Below are 19,519 nucleotides of genomic sequence, written 5' to 3' on the forward strand. Positions count from 1 at the left end.
AAAAGGACTTCCTGGTTTTGCAGCCTCCTGATCTTGTGCTGTCTGAGCCAGATGATCAATAGTTTGAAGAAAATTAGGAAAGTATATAAAGATGCCTTGCCAATTACTCTTCCTGTTTTTCATTTTCTGCTGCCCTTTTATATTATTATTATTATTATTATTATTATTATTATTATTATTATTATTATTATTATTATTATTATTTAAACTTATATACCGCCCTTCTCCCGCAGGACCCAAGGCGGTTCACAAGGCAATTAAAACAACATCACAATACAAAAATTAATAATTACAATTACAATAAGTTAAAAAATTAAAAAATCCTCAGTCCTGGCCGGAAAGCTCAAAGAGCCGGGTCTTCAGGTCCCGGTGGAACGAACGAAAATCAGGGGCAGTCCTAAGCTCTACGGGTAACTGGTTCCAGAGGGCAGGCGCGCCCACAGAGAAGGTCCTCCCCCTGGGTGTTGCCCACCGGCAATCCTTTGCCGGCGGCACCCTGAGAAGGCCCTCCCTGTGGGATCGCACAGGACGAAGGGAACTTTGTCCTGCCGGCAGCAGGTGTTCCCTCAGATATTCCCCAATGTACTGGTTATCAGGAGAAATGCATGCAATTGACAAGACTAGCCCATATGTAATGATAGTTAATGGTGAATTTGTTACTATTAACCTTAACTGGCTGTATATATCTTCTATATTATGGGGGGTTCACAATGCTAAAAGCCAGAGACTAGCCCAAATTTGATTTTCAGAACATCCATTTAAAGCATTAGGTTTAATGATTCAAAAATTCTCCACCTGGAGGTCTGGGAAATTGTTGACAGCCAAAATAGATCAAAGGTAAGGAACTTGAACATTGTTCTACAACTTCTGTCATTCTTGACTATTTTTCATGCTGACCGGGGATGATGGAAATTGAGTTCATAGGCAAACATAGCTGCTTAGAATTGTATTATTGAAGTGGCACAGAAGCATTTGCAATCAATCAATCAATCAATCAATCAATCAATCAATCAACATAGAACTGCAGAAGTACTTGAAAATTGCAGATGGTAGAGGAGGTCACTGCCAGTTGGTTAGCAAGCACTGGCCAATTTGGAATATATTACATCAATTTTAAAATGCTTATAATTGGTTTCCAGTGGGAGTCTGAATTCGCTTGCAAGTAATGGAGCTTTAGAACCCTAAAATGTTTAGCTATAGGATGTTTGGATTTGTTTTTCTGACGTAGGCCAGAATTCACTCATTATACTCTTTTCTGGAGGCCTTGTTTCATATGATCACCCCATTCTTAGCTGATCATGGCTTAATGACTGCCTTGTTTAGTGACTGTTTGAAGTTATGGTGGTTGAAAAAAAACACAGCTTTGTAATCAATCCTCACATTTATGGCCCTTGGAGCATTCTGCAGTCATGTAATTGCCATTCAGGCACTTTGCAACTGCTGTTCATTTATGTCCACAGGTATCTTAGGACAGGGCTTTTCAACCAGTGGTACAGGTACCACCTGTGGTACTTTGGCACCTGGCAGGTGGTATGCGACCATCCTAGAAAAGTAGCGGTGGAGGGGAATGAGCTGAACTGGTAGCAGCACCACACAAGCCTGAGCGAGAGATGGCTAGAGCTGCAGGGCTGTCAGGGTTCAGCGGAAGCGCCAGGATCAGCGCTTCTTCAGGGCTGTCAGAGCTCAGCGGCAGCACAAGGATCAGCGCCAGGCTCCAGCAGGAGCTTGGCGCTGATCCTGGCGTGTCTGCTGAGCCCAGAAGAAGTGCCGATCAGCTGGAATGTTGCACCATCTCCAGCATCTTGTGATTTACATTCAGATGCTTGGCAACTGATTCATATTTATGATGGTGACAGTGTCCCAGGGTCATGTGAAGTGACCACAACCTGCTGCAATCACCCAGTGATGAAGGGAATAAAAACCAAACACCCACCCCACCCCACTCCCGCTTCCAATCCTCAACAGAAATGCTCACAACAATGAAAACCTCAGACAGGAGGAAGAGTGCTGCTGGGCAGGCAGGCAGGTGTCGTGCTCGGCACTTTTTTCAGTGCCATTGTAACTTCAAACAGTCACTAAGCGAACTATTGTAAGTCGAGGACTACCTGTACTTCATCACTTTTTTCCTTTTTTGGGGGGGGTCATCAAGTTTTTGACACTTTGCTAGGCGACCAATGGTACTCGGATGTTGCCATATCCTAAAAGTGATACAATGGGTGAAAAGGTTGAAAAGCCCGGTCTTAGGATACCATGGTCATGTGATCATCAACTGCAACCATCAGAACAGCCTTCACAACAGCCTCCAACAAGTAAAGTAATGGAGAAGTCTAATGTGAAATCATAAGCTATGGTCCAATGATGTCTCAGTTAATGGCCACAGTGATTCACTTAACCATGGAAGTGCAAGTGATTCCTAAGTCTGGTGCGGTCCTGTGATTTGGAGTTTAATGGCCTCAGTGCTTAGCAGTGGAGTTGCCAGTTCCAGTTGTAGTTGGTAAACAAAGACTATACTACCAGCAGAGGCCCAACAGAACTGTGCCACCAAAGTAATGGGACCTCTTTCCTGCAATTTTCCCCTCCTCTCTAGGTGATTGGCTGGCCTGCTTTTATTTCATATTTTAATTTTTATGAAGCCAAAAGTTGCCATAATGTCCTACCCCTAAATTAAAAACACTGTTAATGAACATGATGCAGTCAGAGAAACGTGAGAAGTAAGAAAATAATAGAATAATGTTATATGTAGAAGGTGTGCAAGTAACTTGGAGATAATCACCCGGAGCTCTTAATGTAAACTGGGCTACAGAGAAATGTTGATTCTTTAGTTACAAAGCAACCATTGGAAATCTGGGGCCCTGTAGGTTTTTTTTATGTTATTAGGGGCAAGGACAAATTTAAATTAAATTTTAGGCATAAATAGAGTATGTATGGGGCTAGGATTATAATGGAAGCAGACCTGGGGAGAGAGAATTGCAGCTCGGGGTCAAGACAAAGTACTAAGAAATTATAGTACAAGAAAGCACTTTTCTTTCCTCTTTCTTAAACAAGTGGGTATCGCAAGAAATAATAACGTTAAACAGATTCCTGCAACTAATTCATATGTCCCAGTTCGCATGTCGGTATGATGTATAAAATATATGGAGTGTTTTTTATGGGTGTCCTAATTCTGACTGGGAAAACTTGCATTTTCAACATCAGGTTAATCTTCTGTATATGCATAACTTATATTCTCTTTTTAGTTCTTGTCATCTGCCACTCAGAAGCCGCAGATGCCTAATTTAAAATTTGTGCACACCTGACTGAATTCATACATGCCAGAGAAGGGAGAAAATCCTGTTAGTTTGTGAAAAATACTCAATTAAAAATAGTAAAACTATTTTAATATTTCATCTAATTGAGGTTGCACTTTTCTACGGGTCCCAGTATGTTCTACAGCAGGGGTGTCCAACCTTGACAACTTTTAAGACTTGTGGACTTCAACTTCCACAAATTCTGGCTGGGAAATTTTAAGAGTTGAAATCCACAACTCTTAAAGTTGCCAAGATTGTTCTACAGTGAAATCAAAGGGTATAACTGTAAGCACTGTAAGCAGTCAAGCAGTAGTGAGTGGAGCATAGTTAGACATATATATTCCTTTGCCTCTCTACTTAAAAAGAAAATGCATATTGCTTTCTTGGCAACAGCATGAAAGTGATTGTCATTATCTTCTCTGGGATGCTATTTTGGCTTACCAGACTAACATTCGTCCTCCAAATACTAATGAGATCCATCTAAGTTTGGCTAGATGCTGACACCTACCAGAATAAAAGAACCATTACATTTGTACAAATTCTCATGTAGTATTCACATTCTAGAAAGTGGTATTCAGCACATCTCTTTCTTGAGACTGCTAGCTCTGTTCCATAATGGGTAAGTCTATGCATCATGCTGAACTGTAAGGGGATATTGGTGCTGTTTTTGTTTCAGTAGAATGTATGGAACAGCTATTGTGATTTACAGCCTAATAGGAATTCAATCCATTGGGATGTAGTCAGTAAACCATGGTTAAACAAAAAGTGATTTGGCATGATCTGTCAATTCAGCCAATGCTTAGCCAACCTAAAGGACTTGGTTTTGTTACTGCTGTTCATCCCTGGAGTTAAGTTGACTTTGCTAGGGGAAAGAATGGAAAGGGGTGACTAGAGAAGCCTAAGAAGGGAGATAGTTTTTGACCTGCAAAATGTCAGTGTCCTTGACCTGGGAAAATGCAGTTCTGGCTAAAGAGATGATCTGCCCTATAACAACATCTGATGCCTCCCATTCTTGTGGCTGTTTGTAGAGGATCAAGTTTGAATGTTTTTCTTCTGCGGGTCCTGTTGGAATGCCCCTCCTGTTTAGTTTTGTGTTGTAGCAACTGCCTTTTTATTTGAGCCACTTGGAGGGATGGAGTGCCATTGAACTGTGGATGGCATGGCCCTTATGTCCTGCTTCCCTCTCAATGATCTAAACTGAATGAGAAGGAGAGGATGAAAGGCCACTTGCCTGCATGCAAAACAAGTAGGAGCTGGTCCCCATGTTGATTTCCACCAGGAAACTGCCTCTTAGTAATTATAGCCCCCACTTCCTGAAGAAGAAAAGAGTTTTGTTCTTCCATGACCCTCATTTTCCTGAAAACTCTGCGCTTCCTTGAAGAGACAGACCAGTGGTGGAATGGAACAGGTCAACTGGGGCCTGAGAACTTTAGCAGGTTCTGTCTTCTGTGTGCCGTGCCGTGGAAGGAGGCCTATGCTCATCTCCTAATCTTGCCTCCCTGCTAACAATAATAAAAACAAATGATCATACACTTTCCTTAAAAATATGTACTTCTTGTATTGCAGCCAAACGGTTGGGCTCCGAAAGCCCCTCCCTGTAAGGTGAAAGGGGACCAGAAGTAACAAAACAGCTTGGCAACAGAAGGAGATGAATGACACTGGCAGAGACAATTGTTCACTTTAATGCTGCAGGGGACTGTTCACACGCCATTTTGGGGCATCCCGCTGAGCAAGCAAGGAAAGGGGCATCCCAGCTGGTCATGAGATTTGGCTAGCCAGATCGAGCTGAGCTGAATAGATTTCTGTCCATTTAGTTCATGTAGGGTATTATTTTATAGTAGCCCTTTGATTAATTGCAACTTCACTCGATCCAAGGAACAATCTGAAACTACCATAGATTATTGCAGACTGGGAGACTTACGAGCAAGCTATTGGCATTTAGTAACAAAGTCTTAACCCTTTGCAAGAAGTTGTGTTCATTATTTATAGATTTACAGATCAAATGTATATGGCCAATGAAAGTCTGAGTGGTGAATAGAAATACATGTAGTCCTTGACTTATAACTGTTTGTTTAGTGAATGTTCAAACATACAATGGCACTGAAAAATGTGACTTTTGATCATTTTGCACACGCAGGACTGTTTCAGCATTACCAGGGTCACATGACTGAAATTAAGACACTCGGCAACTAACTCATATTTATGATGGTCGCAGTGCCCCGGGGTCATATGATCCCCTTTCGCAAGCTTCTGACAAGCAAAATCAAGGGGGAAGCCAGATTCACTTAACAACCGTGTTACTAACGTAACACCTGCAATTATTCACTTTAACAGCTGTAGCAAGAAAGCCTGTAAAAGGGGGCAAAATTCATTTAATAAATGTCTCACTTAGCAACAAAAATTTGGGGCTCAATTGTGGTCATAACCCGAGGACTACCTGTAGGCTGTTTCATGGGGTGGGCACCCTGACGGAGAAGGCACAATTTCTAGGACTCATTAGATGGTGATGCTTCCCCAAGAGGGTCCAGGGCAAGCCCACCCTGCCAGATCGAAAGGGACAAACAGAGGCCATTGTGATAGTGGTCCTAGAAGTAATCTGCTTCCATACCACATGAGTGACAGCCAGCTCCTTGAATTGTACCTGGAAGCCCGCTGAGAGTCAATGCTGTTCACAAACCAGCAATGTTACATGAGCACACTGTGGCCATCCAATACTGCACGTGCCTCTGCATTCTGGACCAGCTGGCCAACAACTGTGCGAGTTGTCACTGTACTCTCATATGCTGTCATACCAGCACATTATGTGGGAGTGTCCAAGCAGATTTAAGATAGCCAGGAGCAAATATATATTTAGAATATGAAGACCCAGTGGTCAGTCAACAGAATTTAAATTTGTGGAATATGTAGTCTACCAAATGATCTAAAAATAGAATTGTGTATTAGTGTAGTGATTCTCAACCTGTGGTCTGTAGGCCCTGGGTGAGGGGCATAATGTGACCACAGGAGATCCACAAAGGCTTGAAGGAACGTTATGATTTAAATCTTGAGTTAAGCCTTGGGGATCGGTGGCCATGGTCCGTGGCCACAAAAGCTATTTAAAGGGGCTCTGTGGTGAAGAAAAGGTTGAGAACCACCCTAGTAGTGTAATATTTTGTGCAGACCTTTCCAGTATGAAGCCATGGAGGCTTTTCTATCAGCTTCTTCTATTGAGGTGCAACTAAATGATAAGAGGACAACAATGGAAAGTGCAGGCTGGGGATTTTAAAAGTTGTACTCCCAGTGTATCTGGAGGGTCCAGGGAGAGCAGTGGCTGGTTTACATCAACAGCTGTTGGTCTTGGCAGCTGAATGGAAACTATATATACAGAAGGAATATACATCTGTGCATGAAGTGTTAAAAGCAATGTTCTGGAGGAGGTGATTAGTGGTCATGCCCTGTTGTAAGCACTTCTGAAGATACCTGATTGATCACTGTTTGGAATAGGATGGTGGATCAGTTAAACCTTGACCTCATCTAGGAAGACATTATCTTGACAATCTGAGAAAGATGCCTTGGGTTTTGCAATTAGTATAGGTAATATGAGCTGCAGGGTTGTAGGACCTTAGTGTGTTTCTGACAATTGAAAAATGCCATTATTATTCCCCTCTGCAAAGGGAAAAATAGAAAGAGTTAAATGCAGAAATGAGGGAGGGAGTAATTTGTTAAGGTAGCCTAGTAAAAGATTTGGCAGAACTTTGAAATGGTGCAAGAGGTAACAACGAACAGCGTCTGAGAAGTAGAGTGTATCTTTATGCCGCACATGCTTTTGCTTTAAAATGTTTTAATTTTATTTAATAAGGAAGTATACTTATGCAGCTATTTTTATATAAACATCTTAACTGAAAAGCCCTGAGACAACCTCTCCAGCAATGTTTGCTCTTGTCATGAAAGCATCTAAAAAGGCCAGCTTGTATACATGCACACATACAGTAATATATACCCATCGTGCTATTCCCTTTCAGGATAAACAATGTGTTTGGAAAAGGAGCAAGATACAGCAAGCCAAAGAAGTGTATTTATTTATTTGAAGTAACTGAACTGAATTCAAATGGATTCGTTTGGCACCCCTACATTCTCCATTCTCTTTCTTCTTCTTTTACCACACAGTTCTTGCTCTAAGTATTCCAAACCAAACTGCATTCAATCTTTATATTTCTATTCACATTCAACTCTTTCACAGAACAAAGTGGACAAACGTGTACTCTTACACACACTTTCTCCTCTTTCAACCAATTCCTCACCACAGACCATAGCCTACCCACCACCTTTCCAGCAATATGCCTTAAAATTCCTCTATCCACGTCTCTGCTTTTAGGAAACATGAAAGTGCAAATTAATCTACTCTACTTGTTCTAGCTTTTCACCCAAAGGGTTGTTTGCACATTTATTTGCCAATCCTCCAAAATGCTAGGCTCCTAAAATGTTTCTTTCTACTGTAAGTGAAAAAATTGGGGCATTTACAAATTCTTGGGTAAGGGTACTTATATGCTTTGAGAAGTCCGCATTGCTTCAGTCTTCACCTGAATGAGAAAAGTGACAACTAGAATAGGAATGAGAAGCTCGCTTGTCTCCTGTTGTTCGTTATATTTGTCTTTCTGTTATGTCTGAGCAGTTTGTTAGAGAACTGCCTCTGTGTCTGGAGGCTGCCTGATCTGATCTGCCCTCTGCTCTGTCACTTTTTTAATAAGTTAAAGCCACTAGAGCACTGTGAAAAGGTGTGTGTGTGTGTGTGTGTGTGTGTGTGTGTGTGCGCGCGCGCTGTGAAGAAGATCTGGGGAGAAGCCATGCTTGTCTTTCTCCCTCCTTTACTTGGGACTGTCCAGTTTTCAAAATGAAAATACAGATGGAGGTGAGAGTACTTTTAATGGCTGGAAACTTTTCTCATCCTTTGACATTTCCTTAGGCCTTGCAAGGAACCCCTTCACACTTATTTATATGTGGGTGACCACTGGTTTGGAAATATTTCCGTAAGAGAGAAATGGGAAGAGAACAAAAGGTCCTTTATGTGCTTTCAGGAATATTCTTACTGGGTTTGCACATTATCCAATGCACATTTGAGAAGGGTGGGAAATTATAGGTACGGGCACATGCTTTTTAAATAGGAGATGTTGCATATTTCTGCTAGGAAGAGGGGGTTTCTGATTGCTCCTCCCTGAGGTCATATAAATAACAGTCTATTAATGACTCTTGTTTTAAAAAAGTGAATGTTTAAAAGGGATGTCTTCATCATGAACGGAGGTATATTTGGTTATTTAACATAGAATTTCAAATAAGAGCAACATAGCAAGTGGACAAACGGTCCATGAACTCTGAATATTAATTTAAGAATAGAAGTTCCTACCTCTGGTTTAGGTAAAAATTCCTCCTCCTAAAATGGAAAGCCTTTTGCACCGTGTGGGAAAAAAAAGAGTATTGCCTATCATAATTCTGGATGCCATTCTGTTTCCTTTAAAGTACTTCATGGCTTGGGTTACTTATGGGATCTCTCATTGTTTCTATCCATCCCACCTGGTCTGGGAGGAGAGCCAGGCTGCAGGTCCTGTCTGCTAAGGACTTTTAGCTGGTGAAACCCGGGGCAAGCCTTTTCTGTTGTGGGAGCTGCTCTTTGGAAAATCATCCTTCCAGAGATCAGGTTGGCCCTGTCCCTTTTGGCCTTATGTGAGGCTCTGTGGGTGAGTCTGGAACTCTGAATGTAAGACAGAGCCCGTTGCTTGGTTGAGTGTTTGATTGCAGCTTTTTAATTTTTTGTTTCTGAATGCTATGGGTTTTTATTTATTTCTGCATATGTTTTTATCATTTTTAATACTATCAGCCATCCAGAGCCATGTACATTGTATGGGTGGCCATATAAATCTGCTAAATAAATAAGTCCTCTAAATAACGCTATTTGATTAAAGCTGTAGGAAGGGTCTAGCATGCAAGTTAAGAACATGTGAAAGCAGCTAAAAATCCTCCAGATCTTTAGTCTTTGCCATCATTTTATGATAATAATGGTCTAGCTCAGGTGTGTCAAACTTGCAACGTCACGTGACATGTTGCAATATATCATGACTTTTTCCCCATTGCCGGAGCTGGGGCGGGTGTGGTTTTGGCATGACACATCCAGCCCAAAGGGCAGCAGTTTGACACATCTGGTCTAGCTTCATGAATTCTTCAAAAGATTAAGGTATACGAAGGACTTTGAGCAATAATGGAAAGGATTCAATAAATAATAATGTGCATCGTGGAAATATTTACATTACATTGCTAGTTATATTTCTGAGGGCTAGGTTTTAACAATCTTTTAACAGTGGGATCTGATAGTTGCTATTCATCTATTTCCTACCGGTAGCATCTTAGTTTATCCCATCTTTCTTCAACAATACCTAGAGTTCCCAATTAGCATCATCACTGCTGAGAATTCTCTCTGTACATCTAAAAAGTTCCCAGATTGGCTGAGGCTGATTTGGAATTGGACTGAATGTTTTTGCTCCAATTTTACCTGTTAAAGCCAAACAGCTTGTGCTGAATACTTGCAAAAAAGGGAACCCTGTTGTTAAGCTGCAGTAGAGTGAATCATGAATTATTTGCTCACCACTTGGCATTAAAACTTTGAAACTGCTATCATCCAGCTATCATGCCATCCTATTCTCTCTCATTATTCCTGTTACCTAATTGCCACTGTAGCTTTTTGTTCCTAAATTTCACCAGTTGTAAAATTAGATTGCTGCAGGACTCAAGGAACAATGAACTACAGAAAATCTCTATGTATTTCAAGATCTCCTGTGGGGATATTTCATGTTTCCTGCTGTTCATTGTTTTCCCCAACTAAGCAACGTATGTAGCTGCAGGTAATAAAGAGTTCTGAAATCTGGTCACAGAAATCTTGAATTCTTTGTCTTTTACATCTTCTGTTCATCTAAAATAAGCATTGTATAATTTTCTGCATATCCCCCCCCACACAATTTTTTAAAAAACGATGTATTTTGCACTGTGAACCATATTCTAGTGCTAACTGTTGCGATGAGGTCGATAACATTCTGAGCCGTATATGGTATTTTTTTAATGAATGGAAAGCCACTGTTTCCAAGGTTCTCATATGACACTAATGACTATATTCGAATGAGGATCAGTTGTCCCAGCCAACCTTTCCCAAATTGATGCCTTGTAGGCAGATTAGTTTGCAGCTTGTAAGCCAACAAGGTTCAGTACAAGTAGACAAGATCAGACTGGAGAAAGTGGGCCCGGTGGGTCTTCCAGAGTTGTCTCTATAAAGAGCAAGGTTTCCCTAAAGTTCCCTCTTTTTTATTGTGCATATTTTAAATGTCTTTGTATTTCTTGGTAGCATCCCTGAATTTTTCCTCCTATGGCTTTATCAACACTTGACAAATTTCTCTCCAGCCTTCTTGTTACCTTTGGCTGTTGGTCAACATAAACTCCCCAAATCCAAAACTAATTCAGAACTCTGAATAACAGTAGCATTTAAATTTTGGGATTCTGCCAGGAGACTGGCAATCTAATTCCAGTGTCAATAGTTGTTTTGGAGTTGGCTCTTCCTACTTAAGATTAGATTTTTGGACAATCTAAAAGTAGCACAGTACCTACATCAATGTCCCTAGAGTCTGACTGAGCTTTGTTTTCCAATAACATGGAATACCAGTTGCCCTTCACTCAGGGCAGAGGTGGATGGTGGAGTGAGAGAGAGAAGAACTGCACTTTGATTGCTGAAGTAGAGCAGAAGCCTTTATTTTTGTTTCCTGAGCTGAAAAATGAAAAATCTTGGCACATAAGCGTAACACTAGATTGGTTTCCGTAGAGTTTGTTTAATGGTGTATCTAATGCAACCTTCCCCAACCTGGTTCCCTGCATTGTGTTTGGGATACAGATTCCAGATGTCACATCTCGGTCAGCCTGGTCAGTGGCCATGCTGGTTGGAAACTCTGGGAATTGTAATTTCCACACATTCAGTCAGCAGTTTGTTGGCCAAAGCTGGACTAGTGACAGATGAGGTTAGTAAGGAAAGAGAGAAAGAAAAATTACCTTGGCACATTTGATACCAACTGAAAAATGTCTTGTTTTAGTGTCTAGCTGTATTCTGGAGTCAGACTAAATCAACAGCATTGAAGTTAAACAATGAATATCTAATATTCACTGATGTATATCAGCCAATTGGTGATTTATTGCCTCAAAAAAAACAAAGCACAAAATAATCCCAGATAATTTCTGGTAGAGAGTTGCCACAATAATTTGTTTTCTCCATGGTCTCTTTCTTATTTTGGCTTTCAGGTAAGATCATAGCCTTGTTAACTCCCCACATACAGAAAAAAATCTTAGTACTAACTATCAGAATTGATTACAAGCTGGCAAAGTAATAGATCCAAAAACCAGATCTTGGGAAGAATCAGGAATGGTTTCTGTTCTTAAGAAACGGAGGAAATTCCTTTTCAGTAGAGAAGGCTGAAGCACAAGAATAGCAAGAGCTAAAACATAACAGTTCATGAACCTCTTTGGAAGTACGCAAAAGATGCGGGTGGGCTGTGCAGGGTCAAACTTTCCTGCTTGGATTGCTGCGCTGTTGTAATTTCACCACTGAACATCTTGTTCTGCTTCTGGCAACACTACTGGAAATGTCTAGCCCCATATGAACCCATAAAAAGTATTTATCAAATGGTTTCCCCTCATCCCGTAAAATAATGGCCAAGGCTCTTTTTCCTTTCAAGTCTGAATTTCTTTCAGTTTTCTGGTAAGCAGTGGGGGACCCGTGATGACATTGCGGTTGTGTGGTACTCCTTACTTGATGAGTTTGGCCTAGTTCTGACATAGTCAGAGCAGTCTGGCAGTTAATAAGTTTTCCTATTTTGCTCATTCTTTGAGAGAAACCTAATACTATATGTGTGTTTGTTACATGTTTTTAAAAAATCGTCTCTCTCCCAAGATAGCTGCATTTATCTTGTGGTTCTGCTTTTGAAGCTTCAATGCTTCGGGATTGCAGAATCGAGGTTTCTACCTCATTCTTGCCACAAAGCCACATTTACCATCCTGTCCTTCCCCAGAGATCTTCTTTTGCAAAACTAAGCTGCTGTGGCTTGCTTTCCCAGCCTCTGGTAGAACATCAAATAGTGACAAGGAAGTTGTGTGCATAGATCCTCCACTATTAACAGGGGAAAAATTGCACCAAAATAACTCATTTACTGACCCTTTCACAAAATGTTTCTCAAGTTGGTGCCATTCTGATACTTCAGGCTGCAACTGCTTCCCTCCCAAGTCATTAGCTGAGGAAGCTGAAGATGATGGGGTTGTGGTCCAACACATCTGGAATGTGTCACTTTGGGGAAATCTACTTTAGCAGAAGAGTTCTGGTTGAAATTCTGCAAATCACAGTCCTGAAAAGAGTCAGATTACAGCCCTCAAAAATCTGATACAGAAACAAGCTCTTATTTCCTTCCCATGCTCCAGGGCTGGAAAATTATAGCCCTATTAGTGAATTGAATTCTTAGCCTAGTAACGTAGAAAAGGGGTTGTATAAATACATATTTAACATATTATGGGATGTAGTTTAGGAGCATAAGTAGAAGGAGAAGGAAATATTGAACATTCCATGCTGCTAAATTGCTATCACTGCAAATTCTGGATCAGGGACCAGATCATTTAATATGAATTAGTTCTAGACAGAGCTAATCAGAATACTTGATGCAAGTTAATGATTTTAAGGAAGTTAGTTAACTAACTAAAATTTATAGAATATTACCAAGCACAGAAGTGAGTGAGATGAGTCATGAATTGCTTGGTTTAGAGTAGATTCTCAGGGAAATGATACCTTGTTTTCAAATCTTCAACTTTTGGAGGATCCTGGAACGGCAGAGATTTTGAAAATTCCGTACAAAACTGTACATCACATCAATTTCATGCAGGTCAGGAAAAATGAAGGTGGGTGAATGGTTTTCCCTTGAACAGCAGATTGAAATTTCTTTCTGACCGACTGTCTCCTCAGATGGATTGTTGCTTCTTTGCCTGCAGATTCTAATGCTTTTGTCAAAATGACAAAAGCAGGGTTGCAGTGCAAGCTCTCCCCCTTTCATACATGTTTTGCATGTTGTGGTGCATATACAAAAGGGGTGGAGCTTACAATACAACAGTACTTTTGACATTTCCCCCAGTCCTATGGACATCTTTGGCTCAATTTGTTTCCAGTCCTTAAGCCACAGAACCTCTATAAAAAGGGGCCCAGGCTTAATTCTAACGCAAGTTATATGAACCATGTCCATCCATCCAGTTGGAGACGAAAGGCTTCTTTTTCAATAATTTCTTTGTCTAATACCTTTAAAAGCCAATTCAACTTGAGTTAATAATGATAAATTTCATAGATAAATTATTGACTCTGCAAGTAGTACTTTTTTCCTGTTCTGAGTGTCCCACTATTTGTTTTATTTCAATGATCCTGAATATTTTGAAAAAGAGAGAAAAGCTTTCACCTATAATATCCCCTGAGGGATGTCTTAATTATTAAAAGAGATATATAAACAATAAACTAAATACTGTCTCAAGATTAAATGAATTGGCTTTTTTTTCCTACTGGAGAGTTACTGGGTAGCTTGCAATGTGATATTGTGAGACTACATTTAAGATGAAATATTAGAACATACCCATATACACTTCTAATATCAGGAAATGCATTATGAAGAACAGGAAGCATAGCATCTCTGCCATCTGGAATTCTATATGCTGACTATAGCAAAGACGATGAATTTGACCTCTGTGAATTAGGACCGATTTAGTAGTTATGATATAGTAGACTAAGGGGATGGATTGCAGCTAGTGCCTTGGAAGTATCTAAGTATCAGAGTTTTGGCAGATCGTTGTGGCTTCAAGTAAGGGGAGACTGAATACCATCAAGGACTGTTTTGGAATGCACAGGATGCTCAGTAGCTGTTAATTGAAATTGACATGAAGGCATTGCCTGTCCAGTCACCAATGATTAAAAAATCCATCTTCCATCAGGTGAGTAGTCCAACAAACCAGTTGGCTATGCCTAATTTAGGTCTTAAAACTAGGATTTTCCCCTAAATTATATTTAGAGGTCCTGATTGTGAATATAGTTTAAAAGCATGGTACTATTACAGATTAATCTTTTCTCTAGGAACATGATCTAGAGATAACATGTACAATTATGCTATATAGAGGTGGTTAAATAAATTTTGAGTACAATATCAAGAGGTGTTTTACCAATAAGTATAGGAAAGAATAGGAAATGTGCCATGGCACAGCGGATAAAAATGCTGAGCTTGTCAGCTGGAAAGTTGACAACACAGGCTCGAGATCCAATGCCACGCAACAGGGTGAGCTCCGGCTACTTACCCAAGCTCCTATCCACCTAGCAGTTTCAAAAACATGCAAATGCGAGTAGATAAATAGGTACCCACTTCAGTGGGAAGATAACAGAGTTCCAGGCCCCTTTGGTGTATAGTTATGCTGCCCAAATGACCATGGGAATGTGTTCAGACAACGTTGGCTCCCTCAGCTAAGAAATAGAGATGAGCACTGCCCCCTAGAGTTGGAGATGACTGGACAGTGGAAACGTTTACCTTTATAGGAAAGAATAATGATTGGTTCTGGAAGACAGGAGATGAGAACAAACAGACATCTGTCTGTTTGAGATACCAGCAGTTATCCCGGAAGAAGTGTCTGCAAATCTGCTAATGCAGGATCCTCCAGCTCAGTTTCTCTGGAAGTAATCTTGTAACATTACCTTAAGTACTTTGCTTATTTTGCAGTTTCATGGGCTTTTGTTGATTTACACAGAAGGTGTGAAACCTATTATTTTCAGTATGAATTCTCTACAATGTTTCCCTTAACAAAATAAATGTGATACTTAATACTTCACTCCAGATCTTTTCTCTTGCTCCTAAAGCAAGGGTCTTCAACCATGGCAACTTTAAGTCTCGTGGACTTCAACTCCCAGAATTCCTCAGCCAGCTTTGCTGGGAGCTGAAGTCCACAAGTCTTAAAGTTGCCAAGGTTGAGGATTCCTGTCCTAAAGTACCGGTAGGCAGGAAATACATCAGAGGACACTTCTGAACATTTGAAGTAAAATAGCAATGATTTGGGTTCTTAGTTGCTTGTCTACATAGCAACAAATAAGACGCATTGTTGAACAGTTTCAGAATTTTTCAGTGGGGACTCAGGAAAAAAAATGACTTCGGTGTTTGCAATATTTGCTTTCAAAGCACATTTCTGCATTTGTCTGTTGAGTTCTTCATGGCTTCTTGAGAATGAAAAGGAGACTTTTCAATGTCAAAATTCTTCTGTGAAAGCCTCAATATTTTCAGATGAACAAAAGTGTGTTGAAGGTTCTAGCAAGCCATTGGGGAAGCAATTAATCTATAGTCAGAAATAACTCAGCCTTTATTTTTTTATATAATCACATATGCCAATTAGATATCAATATGTCAATATAAGATCTTATGAATGATCCAAAAACTAAATTTGGACGAAGCTTAATCTTTAACAACATTTGGCTTCAGATATTCATTTTATTATGGAATATTGCAGAAAGTGTGAGTTAAAACATTTTGCCCTCTTCCTCTGTATATATGCTTTAATCACAGGCCATTTCCCAGAGCTATTATGAAACACAATATAGGTGTTGTATACTGTGTATTGTGTTGCTCTGCAACGTTTTTTACTCTACTTGCAGCCAAAGGACTAAATCTGAAATAAATTCTGCCACTTCTGTTAGATGGGCTCTGTAAGTGAGTGTTGTTTCTTCCATAATAGTATGCATGAATGCAAAGTGACTTTCTTAGTTTCTGGCTGAAGAATTCTCTATTTAAACAATGGGTCAACAAATCCCTCCATTAAAACAGGATTAACTGTACTTTCTTTCACTGAAGAATTGCCACTTGAGGATCGAATCAGTTTCTTAAGAGAGAAATAGAGAATAAGTTGCTGTTTGGCCTTTCTCCAAAGCAAGTAGTACCCCCCCAGCCCCTGCTGCCTTGTAATCAATGTTTCCTCACTGTGGAGGCAATTGATTAATCATGCAATTGGAGACTCTGGCAAAGGGAGGGACAAAGTGTGGGGGGGAAAACCCTGGTCTTCCTATAAAACAATGCTTGGAGTAAAGTAGGAGTGAGTAAAAAGATCGGTCAGAGCAGGTTTCTGGGTGTTTGCATTATACTGTAGGTGTTTCTGCCTCTTAATTATCTCATTGTAGAAACAACTCAGCAACTTTGCTGAAAAAGTACTTGTGGGGAAAACCAAGAACGTATCTGTGTGTGAAAGGATTGTGAGATTGGTTCTGGGGGTAAATCACAAATTTCTGGGCTGAGCACATGCTATTGCAGTGCCTTGTTTTTAATGCTTAACATTTGTCCCACCAATCTGAGTCCCTAGTTTTGCAGCCTGCTAAGGTTGGAAGGATTTGGGATTCCCTCTGTCTCTCATGCACACTAGCAAGGCATTCAAGTGCATTTTGCAAGTCTGAAGTTTTGTGCCTGTTGTTACTTTTAGAAAGGAAAATGATTCATAATCATTCCTTATTGTCCTGTCTTCTGCCAATTTGTAAGTTTCTCAGTAAAAGAAGAAATCCCTCGGCTATTTCTGATTTAGAATCTGAAGCATCATCAACAGCATCAGGACCACTTTGATACAACAAGGATAAGAGTATATTTTATTCCCTAAATAACTGCTTTGCTTGCCAGTAGTCAGGTGCCCTGACTTCCAAAGCATTTCCGGATCTCTTGGCTGACTGTGGTTGGAATGCAAGGTGGAGACAGAGTCATATTCATTAGGCATGAATCCTCTTCTGGATTTCTGAAACCCTTTGAATGGTGCAAAAACACACGTCCTATTTTGAGAGGTACTGTTCACTTGAAAGGAATTTGGCTTTCCTCAAATCTGCTATCTTCTTTCTCCCCTTCTTTTCTCCCATAATATGGCTAATGTCATCATGAAATGCTATCTCATGCTATCTGCCACTAGAGAGAGAGTATTATTAAATGTTTGTGAGCAACTTTGAAATGATAAAAAAGACACAAATGTAAGGAAATAACACACACTGGGCATTACTTCTTTATGAAATAGAAATAAAGTGACAATAAATATAACAACAACAACAACAACTGTCAGGAAGTTTCTCCTTAGTTCTAGGTTGCTTCTCTTCTTGATTAATTCCCATCCTTTGCTTCTTGTCCCGCCTTTGGGTACTTTGGAGAATAGCTTGACTCCCTCTTCTTTGTGGCAACCCCTGAGATATTGGAACACTGCTATCATGTCACCCCTCACTCTTCTCTTCATTAAACTACCAACCGTTTAATTCCAGTAACTGTTCCTTATATGTTTTAGTCCCCTGTCCTCCTTTGTTGAAAATGGGACATTTTCATCTGTCCCGTTGTTGTGTTATCTTTCTGTTTAGCTATTATTATTAATAACTGTTTGTTTGATTGGCATTTTTGTTTCTGTCCAAAGCTGTAAGGATAATCTAAAACAATTTTTAACGTCTTGTTAGAACACATATTATTACCATAGATTGCATACATTGCTATGCAACACAGCATAACTAAAGATGGAGTTTTTTCTTGTGCACGTTGACATGGTAAACTTAACCAAATTTTATATTGCATCATATGTGAAATTCTTCATAAATTAAAAATAGCATTCGGATCTATTATGATTTTTCTGTATTTCTCATTTGTCCAAGTTTGCAGTGCACACACATTTCTTTCTAACTTGCATGTCTATCTATGCACATAATTTTTGCCAAGTATTCGCATCTCTGCAACCTATTTCCTGATAAATGCATTTTTGCTTACCTTGAAGAATATACATATTTTTCCCACACTTTGAAACTTTCAGCTGAGAATAGCACCACAAATGCTCAGAGAAGTATAATTTTCATAGGATAGCTAATTTTTAATTGACTCATCAGTCTGAAAGTTGGAAATTAATTACGCCATTTGATTATTCAACACAGTGGATGCATTTCTATTCTATTCTATTCTATTATTTAATTATATAATTATTATATAATTATATTATATTATTGCCGGTTGAACTCCGGATGGCGCCCGACCTTCGCTCCTTCCAACGCGATCTGAAGACTTATTTGTTCGAACAAGCCGGCCTGGCCTGATGGGGGATGGGTTTGGATTTTATTGTTGTTTTAAATGTATTTTAACCTATTGTAACTTGGGCATCTCATTTAATTCTTTCTTAACTTTTGTATTTTTGTACTTTTATATGTTTGCCCTGTTCACCGCCCTGAGTCCTTTGGGAGAAGGGCGGTATACAAATAAAATTATTATTATTATTATTATTATTATTTCCTGATAATTGGCACATGGTTTGGTTGCGTTTAGTAATGGCACCCAGTTAGCGGTAGAATTATATATATTATTTTATGACATAAATTGGAAAATACTTTGCAAGGTGACCTTGTATGGATGCTTCTTTGTAACCTTCTCTTTCTAGGCTCTTCTCTAAGATAATGCTGATTCTTTTCTTCCTGCAGGTGCAGCCAGTAGCAGCTCCGAGTGTTCCTGTGGCCGCAATCATTTTACCTGCGCTGTTAGTGCTTTTGGCGAATGCACTTGTATCCCTGCTCAGTGGCAGTGTGATGGCGACAACGACTGTGGGGATCATAGTGACGAAGATGGTTGTAGTAAGAAAATAATCCATAATTAGGAGGGAGGGATTGAGGCTGAAGAAGACTTCCCTGTGTTTTTTATGCTTTTGTATTTGGGTCTTTTAAAAGGCATAGGCCTTATTTTCCCTAAAGGGTCACTTTAAGGTTCTATTATTAGAGTCTGGAAGACCAAATGCATGTTGCTAATTTATGAAATGCTGAAACCTGACCACTCTCCAACTACTGTCACTGACCTTCTTGGAAACTAGTAGAGGCAAGATTTCGTTACATTATCTTTTGTGCTCCACGGATATAGCAGACGGAACCAAAATCGAGTTTTGCATTTTGTGTGTTTCTCTATTTTATGAACTAGCAGGGACTCACTTGTATTATCACATCATTATAAAAGAAGTGTAAGTGGTGATTTGAACTCTGAACTGTTCACATTCTGAGATCGCCACTCATTGATTGGCAGTTGCAGACTAAGTTTGTAACTGCTGCTGAGGAAAGTATAAGCTAATAGAGATCTTGGGAGATTTTTAAATACACTCATAAATTGAGAGTGAGGATGATTAGAGGATGATTAGAAGGG

General features: G+C 39.8%; 1 protein-coding gene across 1 annotated transcript in view; it reads left to right on the plus strand.

The window, feature by feature from the left end:
• The window catches only part of LRP4 (LDL receptor related protein 4), a gene marked incomplete at both ends in the record, with an annotated part of 105,941 nt that overhangs the window by 32,224 nt on the left and 54,198 nt on the right, over nucleotides 1-19,519 (plus strand). The window contains one exon of the mRNA XM_083356583.1: nucleotides 18,814-18,963. Within this exon, the coding sequence (XP_083212709.1) occupies nucleotides 18,814-18,963 (150 nt within the window). The remainder of the gene's footprint in view (nucleotides 1-18,813; nucleotides 18,964-19,519) is intronic.

This window comes from Vipera ursinii (genome assembly GCF_947247035.1).
Source record: "Vipera ursinii genome assembly, chromosome: 1".
Lineage (NCBI taxonomy): Eukaryota > Metazoa > Chordata > Lepidosauria > Squamata > Viperidae > Vipera > Vipera ursinii.